The following is a 19922-nucleotide window of genomic DNA, read 5'->3' on the forward strand; positions in this document are numbered from 1 at the left end:
AACACAAATCACACAAAGCAATATTATTCACTCTCCGGTACCCACACAGATCACTCACAGCTACCCACCCATCACTCACAGTTACCCACCCATTACGCATTGCCGCAAACATCACTCACAGTTACCCACCCATTACGCATTGCCACAAACATCACTCACAGTTACCCACACATCACTCATTGCCACACTCATCACTCACAGTTACCCACCCATTACGCATTGCCGCAAACATCACTCACAGTTACCCACCCATTACGCATTGCCGCAAACATCACTCACAGTTATCCACCCATTACGCATTGCCGCAAACATCACTCACAGTTACCCACCCATTACGCATTGCCACAAACATCACTCACAGTTACCCACACATCACTCATTGCCACACTCATCACTCACAGTTACCCACCCATTACGCATTGCCGCAAACATCACTCACAGTTACCCACCAATTACGCATTGCCGCAAACATCACTCACAGTTAGCAACCCATTATGCATTGCCAAAAACAGCGCTCACAGTTACCCACACATCACTCATTGCCACACTCATCACTCACAGTTACCCACCCATTACGCATTGCCGCAAACATCACTCACAGTTACCCACCCATTACGCATTGCCGCAAACATCACTCACAGTTACCCACCCATTACGCATTGCCACAAACATCACTCACAGTTACCCACACATCACTCATTGCCACACTCATCACTCACAGTTACCCACCCATTACGCATTGCCGCAAACATCACTCACAGTTACCCACACATCACTCATTGCCACACTCATCACTCACAGCTACCCACACATCACACATTTCACTCAGCTACCCACCCATCACGCATTGCCACACACATCACTCAGTTACCCACACATCACGCATTGCCACACACATCACTCACAGTTACCCACTCATCATGCATTGCCACACACATCACTCAGTTACCCACACATCACGCATTGCCACACACATCACTCACAGTTACCCACTCATCATGCATTGCCACACACATCACTCACAGTTACTCACCCATCACGCATTGCCACACACATCACTCAGAGCTACCCACCCATCACGCATTGCCACACATTTCACTCAGCTACCCACCCATCACGCATTGCCAGACACATCACTCACAGTTACCCACACATCACGCATTGCCACACACATCACTCACAGTTACCCACCCATCACACATTGCCACACACATCACTCACAGTTACCCACCCATCACACATTGCCACACACATCAGTATAAACTACCCAAACATCATACTCACACATAGCCACTTATACAACACTGACAGCCACCCCACCTACACAAAACAACCTCTCCCACACAGCCTTCTATAAAATACTCCTGGGTGTGATCTCTAATGCTGCCAACTGCTAGTAATTGTAAAGAATGATTGCTAGTCCAGAGTGCGACACATAACTAGCAATTATAAGGAAGTCAAGAAACAGATGTGATTAATACAATATATTCAGGTTACATTCAGACATATAATTAATATATGTGATATTTAATAAATAACACAGATTGCGTGACGAATCTTCCTTCTCATTTTATCTCTAGTTTCTCTGGTCCGAAAGACATTGGTAGCATCTGGTGCAGTGTTTTTATTATGTATGTCCCATCTGATTTGGTCAGAATAATTTCCAGTTCTTGTCCAAACTGAGAAAAGAAGAAAAATGAAAGTTCTATTATATAACTGCTATTTCTATATCATTGTTGAAAACAGTTCAATCTTCTAACCAAACCATTATCTGCCAATCATACCGTGTACCAAACCTTCTATCTCCCAATCATCCCACCATCCCAGCCCTCTGTCTGCCAATCACCCCACAATCCCAGCCCTCTGTCTGCCAATCATCCCACCATCCCAGCCCTCTGTCTGCCAATCATCCCACCATCCCAGCCCTCTGTCTGCCAATCATCCCACCATCCCAGCCCTCTGTCTGCCAATCATCCCACCATCCCAGCCCTCTGTCTGCCAATCATACCACCAACCCAGCCCTCTGTCTGCCAATCATACACCAACCCAGCCCTCTGTCTGCCAATCATACCACCAACCCAGCCCTCTGTCTGTCAATCATCCCACCATCCCAGCCCTCTGTCTGTCAATCATACCACCATCCATATGTTCTGTCTCCTGACAAAATGTTATCTCTGGTTTATGTGTTAAAGGTTTACATGTCCAAAAACATATCGCTGACTGATAAGGTCAGAATCTGACTCTAGAACATCAGGGTCCTTATGAAACCTACCTCTCTCATAACCTGTCTGCAGGCTCCACACGGGCTGATAAATTCACTCTCCACATCTCTGGAAGAGAAAAGTATCTCGGCTCAGGAAAGAGAAACAATATATTCCAGTTCAGTTAGAATGGGATGCGAGCTCGTGAATTGAACCCACAATCTGATCAGTTCATGTTGTCAGGTATCTCCCAGCCTCTGGCCTCCCTCCACACCCTCACTGTCTAATCTCGTGGTTTTTATATATTTTTAACACGTATATGATGGTTCCCCTTTAAGGCTATTTACACCCAACGTCGCTGCCGAAGATGGAGTTACACTTCCACCAGCGAGGGGTTAATCTCTGCATGGGCAGCGATTCCAAGCAAAATGGAAGGGATGTGCTGAATTATCCCCACGAATTGCAACCTATAACCCCTTAAGGACACATGACATGTGTGACATGTCATGATTCCCTTTTATTCCAGAAGTTTGGTCCTTAAGGGGATAAACCAGAAGAGCAAACGTTGGAAAAAAGTTTCAATCACTACAAACTCACACTTTGGTGAATACATTCATTTATGCATTTCAGTTGTTTTAAAAACCTCACAAAAAATGTGCTGAACAAATTTACTCTCTGTTAACCTTATGATTAAGAAATATTATTTATTCTTTATTTTTTGGGGGTGGGCAGGGAGAGGTTTGTATGACAGCAGGGCATAGTAATGCATATTGCATCCATTAAATCCACAGTTACTCATTAATATCACAGAAGGCCTAAAATATATCAATTCTAGCAATTCTAGGTATTTTTTTGACGAGTTTAACTTTTCAGAAAGGAGAAATTAATAATTAATCCAGCTGCAAATCAAATCAAAACCAGATTACGGTAGTTAGTGTTCAGGTCAGAGAGAACTTCCAGCTGAGCTGGAACCACGAATCGTACAGGATTTAACAAGTGCACAGATTAGACCACATTAGCTGAGCTGGAACCGCGAATCGTACAGGATTTAACAAGTGCACAGATTAGACCACATTAGCTGAGCTGGAACCACGAATCGTACAGGATTTAACAAGTGCACAGATTAGACCACATTAGCTGAGCTGGAACCACGAATCGTCCAGGACTCAACAAGTGCACAGATTAGACCACATTAGCTGAGCTGGAACTGCGAATCGTACAGGACCTAACAAGTGCACAGATTAGACCACATTAGCTGAGCTGGAACCACGAATCGTACAGGACCCAACAAGTGCACAGATTAGACCACATTAGCTGAGCTGGAACCACGAATCGTACAGGACCCAACAAGTGCACAGATTAGACCACATTAGCTGAGCTGGAACCACGAATCGTACAGGACTCAACAAGTGCACAGATTAGACCACATTAGCTGAGCTGGAACCACGAATCGTACAGGACCCAACAAGTGCACAGATTAGACCACATTAGCTGAGCTGGAACCACGAATCGTACAGGACTCAACAAGTGCACAGATTAGACCACATTAGCTGAGCTGGAACCACGAATCGTACAGGACCCAACAAGTGCACAGATTAGACGACATTAGCTGAGCTGGAACCACGAATCGTACAGGATTTAACAAGTGCACAGATTAGACCACATTAGCTGAGCTGGAACCACGAATCGTACAGGACCCAACAAGTGCACAGATTAGACCACATTAGCTGAGCTGGAACCACGAATCGTACAGGACTCAACAAGTGCACAGATTAGACCACATTAGCTGAGCTAGAACCACGAATCGTACAGGACTCAACAAGTGCACAGATTAGACCACATTAGCTGAGCTGTAACACTGGATAAGTTAGAGAAAGTTTTTCGTGCACCTGTTTTGACCTAATTGTATTAGTTCCAGTTAGTGCCTGGACTCTGGAGTGCCCTTTAAAGAAACAAATGTGTTGTTGTGTACTATCCCTTTAAGGATAAAATGCAATATTGCATATAAAATAAAGATGAAATATTTCACTTGAAGAGGGGACTAACAGGACTATTCTGTATATACGGACTATCACAACATTCTAGACACTGACGTGTTTTAATCTATCATGGATTCTGGGTGTTTATGCATTAAATAAAGTTTGTCCCATGAGCTACCTTAACCCCTTAAGGACACATGACATGTGTGACATGTCATGATTCCCTTTTACTCCAGAAGTTTGGTCCTTAAGGGGTTAAAGAGAGTCACCCAGTGAATGTGCAATATGGTGTAATTTCCTTTGGCGCAATGATGTGGTTATTTAAAGGGGCAGATTCATTACAGTAAGACACAATGAAGAATTGATCACAATAAACATGAAAGAACCCATGTAGTGCATGGAGTACACACCACTTCATGTTACACTTTACATCATCGCCACTGACTAACGCATTTCTAGTAAAGTTTTGTAAGATTTTTTAATTCTTACACAACTCACGCAGTCTGTGGTTAGTTCAGTGATGATCACACAGAATACAATGTGTTCTATTGTCTGTTCATGTTCCTATTCACAAAACTAGGACTTTGCAATCTCAGACCAAAATAGTCGAGCTGGAAAAAAAAAGGAATCCGATTTTTTTTCCTTCAGATTTTGAGTTCTGCTGTTTTACTTTAAACATTGAGCCTGACTGCTAAAGCGTTCGAGGCTTAATGCCCAATAATCATTGTTTATGCCGCCAGCCTTCCACTAAACACTAAAATAAAAAATCTTAGCTGAGATTTAGCACCGGGCATAACTAATTACATCCGTCTCCTGTGCAAAGCGCATTGAAAACCCTTTTTTTTGCCCAGAATTGACATTCGGCAGTGCAGACTATATGATGTGGTATTTATATTTCCATCCTTTCTTTTAATTGAATGCAATTCATTGCGTACTGAATAAAGCCCATGAAATTTAACGCAATCGTGTTCTACAGAAAGCATTGGTTGTACTCACGTTGCGACTGCTATAGCTTTAAATTCTTTGTAACCCTCCGAGACCGCTTTCTGGATAGCTGTGCGTTCTGCGCATGTACCCAGCGTGTAGCATGCGTTTTCCACATTGCAGCCTGCAAAACACAATGGGCACAAAATCACGGTTTGCACAGAGTTGCAGCAAAGTTCACAGAATTAATTTGCACGTTGTCTATTTGTGATCCTTATGTGTGTTTTATTCATTAAACTCGGACATCAAACATGAAAGTGAATAAGCTTGCTTACCACCACTTTTTCCCATTTTTCAAAGCCTATCTAGGGCGGGATATATACTGCACCGTCACTATATAATTTGGGATTTTACACTTTGATGAAAGATGGAAATGCCGATATTCCACACCCTGCCAATTCTATGTATTACTGGATGTCTGCGTTTTATAATTTCCAGCATTCTATAACATGCATAATAAAAGTATAAATCAAAAAGATGCTCTAAGCACCAAAACAACTTTATCTCAATGAAGCAGTTTTGGTGTATAGAACATTCCCCTGCAGTCTCACTGCTCAATCCTCTGCCATTTAGGAGTTAAATCCCTTTGTGTTTATGCAGCCCTAGTTACACCTCCCTGCATGTGACTTGCACAGCCTTGCTAAACACTTCCTGTAAAGAGAGCAAAAGTTTACATTTCTTTATTGCACAGTCTGGTTCATTTTGAATTTCCTATTTCCTAGACCCTGCAGCAGCCTCCTACGTGCGACTAAAGTTAAAATAACAGAGCAGGAGATCAGAAACTTCTAAAGTAAACACACTGTGCTGTATCTAATTGAACATAAAACCATTGTTTTTCTGGAGGCATTGTCAGTCACAGCCAAACAGAAATAAACATAAACAGAAAAAGGGATTTATCTCCTCAATGGCAGAGAATTGAGCAGTGAGGAGACCTGATCTATATACTAAAACCACTTCATTAAGATAAAGTTGTTTTGGTGCTTAGATTTTCTCTTTAATCAACCCATTATAACTCCAAATGTTATCCATATTTTCAGTCAGTATGGGAATTCTTCACTAAACTGTGCATTTGTAATGCAAATTTTGGGCCACAACAGCCAATCCGAAAACCAGCTGATTTGGAGAATTTGTAGCATATGTTTTTTTAGCATAAAATGTAAATTGCAGTTGTCAATTCTCTATAACTAATAGTTCATTGAATAAACAACCTTACAAATAAATGCAGACATATGCATGCAATACTTATTATTTATTATTATTTATTTATAAAATATTTTAGCAGGAAAGATACATTGAGATTTCTCTCGTTTTCAACTATGTCCTGGGTCCACAAAACATTGCATTGATACAATAGGGTACAATAAAATGCAAAAACAATATTAATACACAATATATACAAAATGTAACATAGAATAGGTAGGAAATGTATAATCAGCCATGACAGGTGCATTCTGTTTCGAGGTATGTAGAGAGGGATCTCTTAAAGGACTTTAGGCTTGGGGAAGATTTTAAATTGTGCGGGAGGTCGTTCCACAATTGCGGCGCTCTGTAGGAGAAGGAGGATCGGGCTGCTTTCTTTTTGCATTGAGGTAGACTAAATAAAGTGCTGGTACTGGATCGGAGGTTGTAGGAAGTGGGAACAGCCGGGGAAAGCATTGTGTTCAGGTAGGGTGGGAGTTTATATGATACAACATTATCACTTCCGGCACGCTCTCTCGTCAATTAAAGGATTGCTACGGCAAATATTAACCTGCTGATTGCTGGTGGAGATGCAAAACCTTGCTGGTGAAATGCAAGCAGTAAATAAAATGCTTTCTTTCCCAACAAACTATATTTCTAAAACACCTGTGTTCAAGGTCTGGAGCAGAACAGGTGTGTTTAAGTGTCTGGAAGTGAATTTAGAGTGCAATAAATCCTGACAGGAAGAAAGTCTAGTGCTGCTGAAAGAATGTGGGTAGTGCGGAAGGGGTTTCTAGTGGTGGGGGTGGGGGTGGGGGGGGGGATAGCTGAGTTTTAAATCGCAGAAGAAAGACATGAAGGAAATTGTAACAAACTATGCTAAAAAGTCGCTGAGTGAGCTTAATGTGCAAACAGAGAACAATCCCGAGCAGGTTCAAAAATAATAAAAGTGGAAAGACACAGGAGATTAAATGGAGATAGAGAAGACACGAGTTTGTACAAATACTTGCCCAGGTAGACTTTCCCATCGTGAGTCAACAGCGCAGCGCCCACACGGAATTTACTGTACGGGCAGTAGGCAAATTTCTTGGCTTCGTGACTATTGACAAGGAGTTCTTGAATAATCTCTGGACCCAACGACGTGACCTGGCCACCATTTGCATGTCCACACTGCGTGTCTGTTACGCCATCCTCGCAGCTAACACGGTTGCTCATCTTCTTCTGGAAGAACTTCTACGGCCAGTGTTCAACAAACAAGGGATCCAGGCAAAGTGACAGCGATCACAGATCGGCTGTTTCGGCAGTCTGCGTGTATTGGGCAGCGATAGTATAATATGGCAGAGAGTATCTGAGTGTTTATCCAGTTAGGTATTGTTATTAGTAAGAATTAATCTGTTATCTATTAGTTGTGACCAGTTACTGTGTATCAAAAATAGTTACAGTAGATAATTATTTAACTTAAGTGACACAATGTTACCTATCCCTATCTATTTAACTGTCTAGCAGTTTGTCTGTCTCTCTCTATTTATCTCTGTGTCTCTGCTCTCTCTTGCTGTTTATATTGTTGTAAATCTGTGGGTGTGTTTGCACGGGTTAATACTCTGTCATTTCTTTAAACGTGTTTCCTTTGTCATTGGCCGGTTCTGACAATGGCTGAGTCTCTCAGAGCAGAATGCAGTCAGTATTACTGTAACTCTGTATCACTGAGCTCATTGGTAGAATGCACACAATGGGCTGACCTGCTCACCCTATAGGTCTCCTCTGCATTTCAACCAGCACGTAACAGCAACAAACTCCTCTCTGTAATCTCTGTGTCATTGCTCCCTGTTAAACTCATCTTTTACCAAAACTACACCTTGTCACATTACCAAGGCATTAAACCGAACTACCAGAGTTCTTAACTAACAATAGGCTCTGTATATGGAGGAACCTGCAGCCTCGCCGGATGCTCCATAGACCTCAGTATTGCACTCTCTCGCATGCGCAGCACCAGGAGTGGAAGAGGAGTTTGGGTATGAAGATGGCAGCAGCCACTTATCTGCGCCCCGCGGCCACCAGGCACACTCCAGATTTGTCTGTTTCAGGGGTCTTTGCAAAATATGCAAAACCCCCCAGATGTACAAATTCGCTTGAAACTACAATAAATGTGTTTAGAAATCAGTATGTGTAAATAAGATACATTGTTCTTGTTATAAATTACATTTTAGTTCTATAAAAACCTAAAGTTTCTCAGAACAGCCCCTCCCCTGGCCACACACCCCCACACTCACAACAGCTTTGCCCCGAACACACCCCCACTCACACTCAGAACCACCTTGCCTCTGGCCACACCCCCACTCACAACAGCTTTGCCCCTGGCCACACCCCCACTCACACTCAGAACTGCCCTGCCTCTGGTCACACCCTCACTCAGAACAGCCCTGCCTCTGGTCACATCCCTACTCACATTCGTATAGCCACACCCCCTCTCATACTCAGAACTACCCCGACCCTGGCCACACCGACACTCACACTCAGAACAGCCCCGCCCTAAAATTAAAGTGTCTCTCTGTGTCCATGTGAAATGTTGTGAGAAGTGCGAAAGTCACCTGAGAAGGAATGTACGAGTCACCTAACGTGAAATAAGTGAGAAGTTTAAGAGTGTTAATATAAAACAGTTAGATGCATTTATTTCTAGGAAAGTTCAGTTGTTCCGATGCTTTACAGCGAAACGTGCTGTGATTGGTTCATAACACACTCACTGGAATGCAGTAAACAGGGTTATCCGTGACCCCCCACCTCCAACCTGGGGTCACTGACTGCAAGAACAGAAACTCGAAGAGGTCAGGATATGCTTTTCAGAGTTTAACCCCATAAATACCAGCTGGGTATTATAAACCAAACAGTGGTAATTCGCAGGGAAATAAAGTATGTACTTCATGATATGAGGGGCTGACTGGGTTTCATGGATTAATAAGTGTGAGCTCAAATTAACTCTTTATCGATCTGTTCGTACACTCAGAATATGGAGTTTACCTCTTTGTGAGTTTTAATCCGATAGTACAGTGGGGGCAATGCATCATTGGTAATTCACGTCACGATTTACAATTGTTTGATAAGTTCCCCAAATTATTTAATGTTTTTGGATGAACGTTTAAAAGGATTTCATCTTATGAAAAATATATTAGTTTTGTAAAAAAAAAATATATATATATTTTTATATTTGGTGTATGTTTTGGTATGTTAATATGTTTAAATAATTATTTTAACAGTTTATCCAAAAATATTAAGTTATTTGGAAAGCCTATCCAAGAATATTAAAATTGAAGTCTTAGTCTATAAACAGAGCCAAGATACGCATTACTGCTATAGAGCAGCATCAAAGGGACTCTCCAATGCCAGGAAAACAAACCCCCTTTTCCTGGCACTGCAGGATCCTGCAGTGCCCTTCTGCCTCCCACCCCCCATCCCATGTTACTGAAGGGATTAAAACTCCTTCAGTGATTTACCTGAATCCAGCGCCCTTGGCGCTGAGTCAGGCTCCGCCCACGCTCCTCCCCCACTGACGTCAGCTGGCAGGGACCTGGCAGGGACCTGGCAGGGACCTAATGCGCATGTGCGGCAATGGCTGCGTGGGCAGTAGACCTCCCCATAGGAAAGCATTATTCAATGCTTTCGTATGGGGATTTCGGCGACGCTGGAGGTCCTCATGTTTTAAGAACACGGAAGTCCCTCTAGTGGCTGTCTGATAGACAGCCACTAGAGATGGACTTAACCCTGCAAGGTATTTATTGCATGTAACAAACGCTGGTATTACAGATACCTGATCGCCTATTTTCTCCCGAACTGCTAGAGCCTGCGTAATTATAGCTCGCAGTTCGGGTGTTGGTTCGAACGTTTCTCCAGACAAATTACAGCATCCAAGTATATTCTCCCATCAAATCAGACGGATACCCAAACATCAGCCTAAACTAGATGAAGGGTATAACAGGACTGCTAACCGCCTGGTTTATATGCAGTTAACAATGTACAGGGTTTACGTTGATATATTCCAGGGGCCTTCCCCACTGGACCTGAGAGGGGACAGTGACAAAATACATTCTGGAAGTACATTGGCTCTCAGGTCCAGGACACTCCTACTGACAATAATATACTCCATCCCCAGTACTGGGGAGATAATTGAGTCAAGCACTATACTAAACTCTATTATCTCCCAACATACAAAACATATATTTCCATAAAACTTAGAAAGTACCCCAAACTCCATAATAGTCATATCCCTTGATAGCCCCGATCTCAGGGACCAACATATTCAAAAATCACCCAGATCGGTTCAGGGGTTCAAGAGTTACATGGAGGTCTTAATGTGACCGACCGCAAAATATCACTCGACGACCAAGTACCGCGGGCTCCTTTCGTGCGAACAAGATGGCCGCCATTTTCTCTTGCACGTGGCGTTCGATTATACGAATGGCGGCCACACAGAGAGAGCTCTAAATTGGCGGTTTGCTTTGAAGTGAATGAGCCAGGGGGTGGTCGGTGTTCGGTTGTTTTATCTACTGATCAGGGAAAAACAAAAGTACAGAAAAAACTGTGGTAGTTTCTTCACATTGCAGTTTATAAAAACTGCAATAATTACACTTGTAGGGTTAAGGGTGATGGGAGTTGTCACCCAGACCACTCCAATGGGCAGCAGTGGTTTGGGTGCCTGAGGACCAAACTTCCCCTTGAGGACCAAACTTCTGGAATAAAAGGGAATCATGACATGTCACACATGTCATGTGTCCTTAAGGGGTTAAAGAGTAGCTGTTTATACATCGCAATAGCCAACTAAAAGGTACCTATGGATTTCACAATTAATAAATAAATCAAGACTGTTTTCTAGTTGTTCAATTATTATTATTATTATTATATTATTTATAGAGTGCCGTCAAATTCCGCAGCGCTTTACAATGGGTGGACGAACAGACATGTAGTTGTAACCAGACAAGTTGGACACACAGGAACAGAGGGATTGAGGGCCCTGCTCAGTGAGTTTACATGTTAGAGGGAGTGGGGTATAGTGACACAGTAACAGAGGGATTGAGGGCCTGCTCAGTGAGTTTACATGTTAGAGGGAGTGGGGCATAGTGACACAGTAACAGAGGGATTGAGGGCCCTGCTCAGTGAGTTTACATGTTAGAGGGAGTGGGGTATAGTGACACAGTAACAGAGGGATTGAGGGCCTGCTCAGTGAGTTTACATGCTAGAGGGAGTGGGGTATAGTGACACAGTAACAGAGGGATTGAGGGCCCTGCTCAGTGAGTTTACATGTTAGAGGGAGTGGGGTATAGGGACACAGTAACAGAGGGATTGAGGGCCCTGCTCAGTGAGTTTACATGTTAGAGGGAGTGGGGTTTAGTGACACAGTAACAGAGGGATTGAGGGCCTGCTCAGTGAGGTTACATGTTAGAGGGAGTGGGGTATAGTGACACAGTAACAGAGGGATTGAGGGTCCTGCTCAGTGAGTTTACATGTTAGAGGGAGTGGGGTATAGTGACACAGTAACAGAGGGATTGAGGCCCTGCTCAGTGAGGTTACATGTTAGAGGGAGTGGGGTATAGTGACACAGTAGCAGAGGGATTGAGGGCCCTGCTCAGTGAGTTTACATGTTAGAGGGAGTGGGGTATAGTGACACAGTAACAGAGGGATTGAGGCCCTGCTCAGTGAGGTTACATGTTAGAGGGAGTGGGCAGGGCCGGACTGGGGATACAAAGCAGCCCTGGGAAAAAAAATCTATGCCAGCCCCATAAGTCATTGCGCCATATATTGTCGCATGTAATATGTAAGGCTATGTCTTGCCACCCCAGATGATTGAGTAATTATATATATATATATATATATATATATATATATATATATATATATATATATATAGCTTTTTCTAATATAATATATTGGTCCTTTCAGAGTAAAACATTTAATTATACAGTAAGCATACTCACATGCAGACACAGACAATCTCACTGACACACACAAGCTCATTGATACACAGCCTCATAGACAAACAATTTCACTAATATACATAAGCTCATTGACATAAAAATACAAGCTCACTCACTAGCAGACACACACACACATGCAAGCAAGCAAACTCACTAGCAGGCGCACACACACACACAGCTTAATGTAGTGGTTCTGGTGTCTATAGCCTGTCCCTGCAGGCTTTTGAATGTAAACACTGACTTTTCAGAGAAAAGGCAGTGTTTACATTGCTTCCTAGTGACACCTCTAGTGACAGACACTCAGACGGTCACTAGAGGCGCTTCCTGTGTCAGTGCGGATTGGCTGAGATCATCAAACTTGATGATCTCAGTCATAGAGGCAGAGACCGGCATGACGTTGGAAAAAAAAGTGAGTAAAACACTATTTTTACAAACACACACAGACACTACGACTGACACACACACACCATGACAGACATACACACACCATGACACAGACAGACACACACACACACCATGATACAGACACACAGTGACACAGAGACACACACACACACAGCATGACACACACAGCATGACACAGACACACACACAGCATGACACAGACACAGACACAGCATGACACACACACACACACACACACACACAGCATGACACAGAAACACACACAGCATGACACAGACAGACACACACACAGCATGACACAGACAGACACACTCCCACTGACATACATACTTGTTGCTACCTGTGTGGGTGGGTGGGCAGACTGATAGGTGCCCCTCCCCTTCTGTGCCCTCTTTTGCCCCCTGTGTTCTTTTTAGCCCCTTCCCCTCCTGTGCCCTTATGTAGCACCCTCCCTTCCTGTGCCCTCTTTAGCCCCCTCCCGTGCCCTCTTTAGCCACCTTCCTTCCTGTGCCCTCTTTAGCCCCATCCCGTGCCCTCTTTAACCCCCCTTCCGACTTGTACCCTCTTCAGCCCCTTTTGTGCTCATCTTTTGGCCCCTCTCCCCTTCCTGTGACCTCTTAGCCCCCTCCCCTCCGGTGCCATTTGTTACCCCCCCTCCCCTCCTGTGCCCTTTGTTACCCCCCTCCCCTCCTGTGCCCTTTGTTACCCCCCTCCCCTCCTGTGCCCTTTGTTACCCCCCACCCTCCCCTTCCTGTGACCTCTTAGCCCCCTCCACTCCTGTGCCATTTGTTACCCCCCTCCCCTCCTGTGCCCTTTGTTACCCTCCTCCCCTCCTGTGCCCTTTGTTACCCCCACCCTCCCCTTCCTGTGACCTCTTAGCCCCCTCCCCTCCTGTGCCATTTGTTACCCCCCCTCCCCTCCTGTGCCATTTGTTACCCCCCCTCCCCTCCTGTGCCCTTTGTTACCCCCCACCCTCCCCTTCCTGTGACCTCTTAGCCCCCTCCCCTCCTGTGCCATTTGTTACCCCCCTCCCCTCCTGTGCCATTTGTTACCCCCCCCTCCCCTCCTGTGCCATTTGTTACCCCCCCTCCCCTCCTGTGCCCTTTGTTAACCCCCCTCCCCTCCTGTGCCCTTTGTTACCCCCCTCCCCTCCTGTGCTCTTTGTTACCCCCTCCCCTCCTGTGCCCTTTGTTACCCCCCCTCCCCTCCTGTGCTCTTTGTTACCCCCCCTCCCCTCCTGTGCTCTTTGTTATCCCCCACCCTCCCCTTCCTGTGCCCTTTGTTACCCCCCTCCCCTCCTGTGCCCTTTGTTACCCCCCCTCCCCTCCTGTGCTCTTTGTTACCCCCCTCCCCTCCTGTGCCCTTTGTTACCCCCCCTCCCCTCCTGTGCTCTTTGTTACCCCCCCTCCCCTCCTGTGCTCTTTGTTACCCCCCCTCCCCTCCTGTGCTCTTTGTTACCCCCCACCCTCCCCTTCCTGTGCCCTTTGTTACCCCCCTCCCCTCCTGTGCCCTTTGTTACCCCCCCCTCTCCTCCTGTGCTCTTTGTTACCCCCCCCCCTCCTCCTGTGATCTTTGTTACCCCCACCCTCCCCTTCCTGTGCCCTTTGTTACCCCCCCTCCCCTCCTGTGCTCTTTGTTACCCCCCACCCTCCCCTTCCTGTGACCATTGTTACTTCCCCCCCTCCCCTCCTGTGCTCACCTTCCAGCCCAGCCAGCCTTCCTGAAGCTCTTCTCGCGGCCGCAGGGGAAGCTCTTCTGGCGGCCGCTGGGGGAGCAGGCTGTTCTGTCTCTGCTCCCCCTCCCTCGCGCGCAGCTTAATGAGACCGGGGCCGGAATATGACGTCATATTCCGGCGCCGGTCTCTTTCTAGCGCGCGAGGGAGGGGGAGCAGAGACAGAACAGCCTGCTCCCCCAGCGGCCGCCAGAAGAGCTTCCCCTGCGGCCGCCATCCAAGCTCTCCATGCGGCCGCAGGACATCCACATGTCTCCCCGGCCCCAGGTACCGACGGCCCACCGGGAAATTTCCCGGTATCCCGGTGGGCCAGTCCGGCCCTGGGAGTGGGGTATAGTGACACAGTAACAGAGGGATTGAGGGCCTGCTCAGTGAGCTTACATGTTAGAGGGAGTGGGGTATAGTGACACAGAAACAGGGGGATTGAGGGCCCTGCTCAGTGAGTTTACATGTTAGAGGGAGTGTGGTATAGTGACACAGTAACAGAGGGATTGAGGGCCTGCTCAGTGAGTTTACATGTTAGAGGGAGTGTGGTATAGTGACACAGTAACAGAGGGATTGAGGGCCTGCTCAGTGAGCTTACATGTTAGAGGGAGTGGGGTATAGTGACACAGTAACAGAGGGATTGAGGGCCCTACTCAGTGAGTTTACATGTTAGAGGGAGTGGGGTATAGTGACACAGTAACAGAGGGATTGAGGGCCCTACTCAGTGAGTTTACATGTTAGAGGGAGTAGGGGTAAAGTGACACAGTAACAGAGGGATTGAGGGCCTGCTCAGTAAGTTTACATGTTAGAGGGAGTGGGGGTATAGTGACATAGTAACAGAGGGATTGAGGGCCCTACTCAGTGAGTTTACATGTTAGAGGGAGTAGGGGTAAAGTGACACAGTAACAGAGGGATTGAGGGCCTGCTCAGTGAATTTACATGTTAGAGGGAGTGGGGGTAAAGTGACACAGTAACAGAGGGATTGAGGGCCTGCTCAGTGAGTTTACATGTTAGAGGGAGTAGGGGTAAAGTGACACAGTAACAGAGGGATTGAGGGCCTGCTCAGTGAGTTTACATGTTAGAGGGAGTAGGGGTAAAGTGACACAGTAACAGAGGGATTGAGGGCCTGCTAAGTGAATTTACATGTTAGAGGGAGTGGGGTATAGTGACACAGTAACAGAGGGATTGAGGGCCCTACTCAGTGAGTTTACATGTTAGAGGGAGTAGGGGTAAAGTGACACAGTAACAGAGGGATTGAGGGCCTGCTCAGTGAGTTTACATGTTAGAGGGAGTGGGGTATAGTGACACAGTAACAGAGGGATTGAGGGCCTGCTCAGTGAGTTTACATGTTAGAGGGAGTAGGGGTAAAGTGACACAGTAACAGAGGGATTGAGGGCCTGCTCAGTGAGTTTACATGTTAGAGGGAGTGGGGTATAGTGACACAGTAACAGAGGGATTGAGGGCCCTGCTCAGTGAGTTTACATGCTAGAAGGAGTGGGGTATAGTGACACAGTAACAGAGGGATTGAGGGCCTGCTCAGTGAGTTTACATGTTAGAGGGAGTGGGGTATAATGACACAGTAACAGAGGGACTAAGGCCCCTGCTCAGTGAGTTTACATGCTAGAGGGAGTGGGGTATAGTGACACAGTAACAGAGGGATTGTGGGCCCTGCTCAGTGAGTTTACATGTTAGAGGGAGTGGGGTATAGTGACACAGTAACAGAGGGAATGAGGGCCTGCTCAGTGAGTTTACATGCTAGAAGGAGTGGGGTATAGTGACACAGTAACAGAGGGATTGAGGGCCTGCTCAGTGAGTTTACATGTTAGAGGGAGTGGGGGTATAGTGACATAGTAACAGAGGGATTGAGGGCCTGCTCAGTGAGTTTACATGTTAGAGGGAGTGGGGTATAGTGACACAGTAACAGAGGGATTGAGGGCCTGCTCAGTGAGTTTACATGTTAGAGGGAGTGGGGTATAGTGACACAGTAACAGAGGGATTGAGGGCCCTGCTCAGTGAGTTTACATGTTAGAGGGAGTGGGGTATAGTGACAGTAACAGAGGGATTGAGGGCCCTGCTCAGTGAGCTTGTTGTAGAATTATAGAATTTATGAAATCAGCATAAGAGAATACTTTATCAGGGAGAAATGTGCGTCAGCGGAACAATGTGTTCATCAAGAATGATCATCAACATTGTGGCCGTTGAGCGACATGTTGATCTCAATAAAGTATGTGTCAGCTGAATAATAAAATGTGTATCTACTAAAAAACCTTGAAAATTAAGCTTGCTGCCAATGCACCCCTCCCATCGAGTGCAGGGCTCGAGTCCTGCAGGAACGCGTGGGAACGGCGTCCCTGCACTTTTTTCACAGGAGGAACGCTGTTCCTCCTGCAGGCACTCAGGGGGCGGCAAAAAATGCCGCCCCCAAATGCCCTGTGTTCCCTCTGCTATGGCGGGCGGCTCTCTCTCCCTGTCACACGCGGCGAGGGAGCTGTGTCCTCTCTGCTCCCTCTCGCCGCGCGCCGTTTGCTGATGCTGGGAGCCATATTCCGGCTCCCGGCATCAGCAGACAACCCACGCGGCGAGAGGGAGCAGAGAGGACACAGCTCCCTCGCCGCGTGTGACAGGGAGAGAGAGCCGCCCGCCTCACTGCAGCCCCACTGGACCCCAGGGACCCATCCATGCCAGCTTTCCTAAAAGGTAGGGAGGCTGGGTGGGTGGGCAATGTTTATTTTAATAATAATAATAATTTGTATATGTGTATGTCTGTAGTGTATGTGTGTATGTTTGTTAGTGTATGTATGTGTGTGTATGTCTGTTAGTATGTGTGTGTGTGTGTGTGTGTTTATGTCTGTTAGTCTATGTATGTGTATGTCTGTTAGTCTATGTATGTGTGTGTATGTCTGTTAGTATGTGTGTGTGTGTATGTCTGTTAGTTTATGTCTGTTAGTGTATGTGTGTATGTCTGTTAGTGTATGTATGTGTGTGTGTGTGTGTGTATGTCTGTTAGTCTATGTATGTGTGTGTATGTCTGTTAGTATGTGTGTGTGTATGTCTGTTAGTTTATGTATGTGTGTGTATGTCTGTTAGTATGTGTGTGTGTGTATGTCTGTTAGTATGTGTGTGTGTGTGTATGTCTGTTAGTCTATGTATGTGTATGTCTGTTAGTTTATGTATGTTAGTGTATGTGTGTATGTCTGTTAGTGTATGTATGTGTGTGTGTGTGTATGTCTGTTAGTCTATGTATGTGTGTGTATGTCTGTTAGTATGTGTGTGTGTGTATGTCTGTTAGTCTATGTATGTATTTGTGTGTAGGTCTGTTAGTCTATGTATGTGTATGTCTGTTAGTTTATGTCTGTTAGTGTATGTCTGTTAGTGTATGTGTATGTATGTATGTGTGTGTGTGTGTGTATGTCTGTTAGTCTATGTATGTGTGTGTAGGTCTGTTAGTGTATGTATGTGTATGTATGTTAGTTTATGTCTGTTAGTGTATGTGTGTATGTCTGTTAGTGTATGTGTATGTATGTATGTATGTGTGTGTGTATGTCTGTTAGTCTATGTATGTGTGTGTATGTCTGTTAGTATGCGTGTGTGTGTGTATGTCTGTTAGTCTATGTATGTATGTGTGTGTAGGCCTGTTAGTCTATGTATGTGTATGTCTGTTAGTTTATGTCTGTTAGTGTATGTGTGTGTTTGTGTCAGTGTGTGTGTGTGTAGAAGTGTATGTGCTTCTGTTAGTGTATGCATGTGTATGTTTGCGTGTATGTGCTTCTGTAAGTGTATGCATGTGTGTGTGCGTATGAGTGTATGTGCTTCTGTTAGTGTATGCACGTGTGTGTGTGTGTATGTGCTTCTGTTAGTGCATGTTTGTGTGTATGTGTTTCTGTAAGTGTATGTTTGTAAGTGTCTGTCAAATCAGTGAGAGTCTGTTTGTCATTTAGTGTGTGTGTGACTATTAGTGTGTGTCTGTCAGTGTGTTTGTGTGTGTCTCTCTGTCAATGAAAGAGTGTTTGTCAGTGAATGTGTGTGTGTCAAATCAGTGACGTCTGTGTGTTTGTCACTGAGTGTGTGTGTTACTGTCAGTGTGTATCTGCCAGTGTGGGTGTCTGTCAGAGAGTGTGCTTAAAGGGACACTATAGGCACCCAGACAACTTCAGCTCATTGAAGTAGTCTGGGTGCAGTGTCCCAGTCCCTTAAACCTGCCCACGTTGGGCACCAAATTGATGTGGATTCTTTTCTGCAAACCAATAAGTTTGAATGACTATCTGTTCCTGTCCAAATTAAAAATAATAAAGTTGCGTGCACGCGGAAGTAAATTCACACTGAGACACAGGGTTCAGGTTAATGAAAGAACTTCGGAATGGTTTATTCAGAGGGGCAGGCGACCCCTTATAAAGGCATTATTACATCACTGAAGAATTCAAGATAACAACAAGTAAACATTATTAATTGGTTTAGGTGTTAAGTGGTTAGTCAAATGCCCTCCCATCAAGAGGTGGTGACATTCTTGACACGGGAGTGAACACAGGATGTAGGTGCCATCTTGTTAGCACGAGGTGTCCACTCGATGGGAGGGGTGCATTGGCAGCAATTTTGAGTAGTTGGCATTATTAGTTTCAAAGCTTAATTTTCAAGGTTTTTTAGTAGATACACATTTTATTATTCAGCTGACACATACTTTATTGAGATCAACATGTCGCTCAACGGCCACAATGTTTCATTCTTGATGAACACATTGTTCCGCTGACGCACATTTCTCCCTTGTAACGGAGCTCCGTGTACTCCGACCGAGTACCCTCCGTTGATGGATGCTCCTAGCGCTTACAGAGGACTCCAAGCACTGCAGACGACACCACAACCACCGCACGCTCCACAACCGCCGTAGCTTAACTGGAGCCGCGCCGTCTTCCTTCCACCCTGGAATGAACCTCCAGAATTCAGGACCGTGGGGGGAAGACCTCTCCTCCAGGAGAGTGTATCTGGAACAAGCTCTTAAAAGAGCTAAGTGATTAAGCTCAGGGGAATATGCAGAGCATAGCAATCCCCAGTATGATACAGCAATTCCCTCCAATAACGAGACAAGGCTACGTTTTGAAGGGTCAAGAAGAACTGAGGACTGGGACACCCAGCCTGCTTTTTATTACAAAAAGGTACACACAGGACACTCCCAGGGGGAGGTTGAAATTAACCAATCACATACATGGTACCACCCCCACGTCTCCTCCCCTCAGATAAACACATAACATAATTATAGCATACAGTAAAAATACAGTTTTCACACATACACTGTAACTTTAAAACTATACATTCAATCTCCAAAAATTACATATTTGGAATCAGCATACATCAAACATAAACACTTCCAAAAATCAGCCAAATCCCTCCAGCGGATCAAAAGTTAGCTGGAGGTCCCTTTATGACCGACCGCAAGCACAATTTCCTGCCCAAAACAGTTCCATAGATTTGGGCTGTGCGGCCGGTCAATTTCATGCCGAAA

At 45.4% G+C, this 19922-nt stretch overlaps 1 protein-coding gene across 1 annotated transcript; it reads right to left on the reverse strand.

Moving 5' to 3' along the window:
• Positions 1 to 1469: 1469 nt before the first annotated feature.
• On the reverse strand, positions 1470 to 8079 carry CDA (cytidine deaminase). The gene is made up of 4 exons (XM_063436287.1): positions 7354 to 8079; positions 5177 to 5288; positions 2273 to 2330; positions 1470 to 1679 (listed from the first exon to the last, which is right to left on the reverse strand). The coding sequence occupies exons 1-4, from the start codon at positions 7556 to 7558 to the stop codon at positions 1566 to 1568; spliced, it is 489 nt and encodes a 162-aa protein (XP_063292357.1). The 5' UTR covers positions 7559 to 8079; the 3' UTR covers positions 1470 to 1565.
• Between the last annotated feature and the right edge of the window lie 11843 nt (positions 8080 to 19922).

The sequence above is a fragment of the Pelobates fuscus genome, chromosome 11 (genome assembly GCF_036172605.1).
Source record: "Pelobates fuscus isolate aPelFus1 chromosome 11, aPelFus1.pri, whole genome shotgun sequence".
Lineage (NCBI taxonomy): Eukaryota > Metazoa > Chordata > Amphibia > Anura > Pelobatidae > Pelobates > Pelobates fuscus.

Excerpts from the sequence above, each read along its gene's own strand:
- CDA (XM_063436287.1), bottom strand. The coding sequence starts at position 7,558 with ATGAGCAACCGTGTTAGCTGCGAGGATGGCGTAACAGACACGCAGTGT. Across the intron at positions 2,331-5,176 it reads AAAGCTATAGCAGTCGCAAC|AGATGTGGAGAGTGAATTTA; the intron begins GTGAGTACAACC and ends TTTCTCTTCCAG. Across the intron at positions 1,680-2,272 it reads GCAGACAGGTTATGAGAGAG|TTTGGACAAGAACTGGAAAT; the intron begins GTAGGTTTCATA and ends TTCTTTTCTCAG.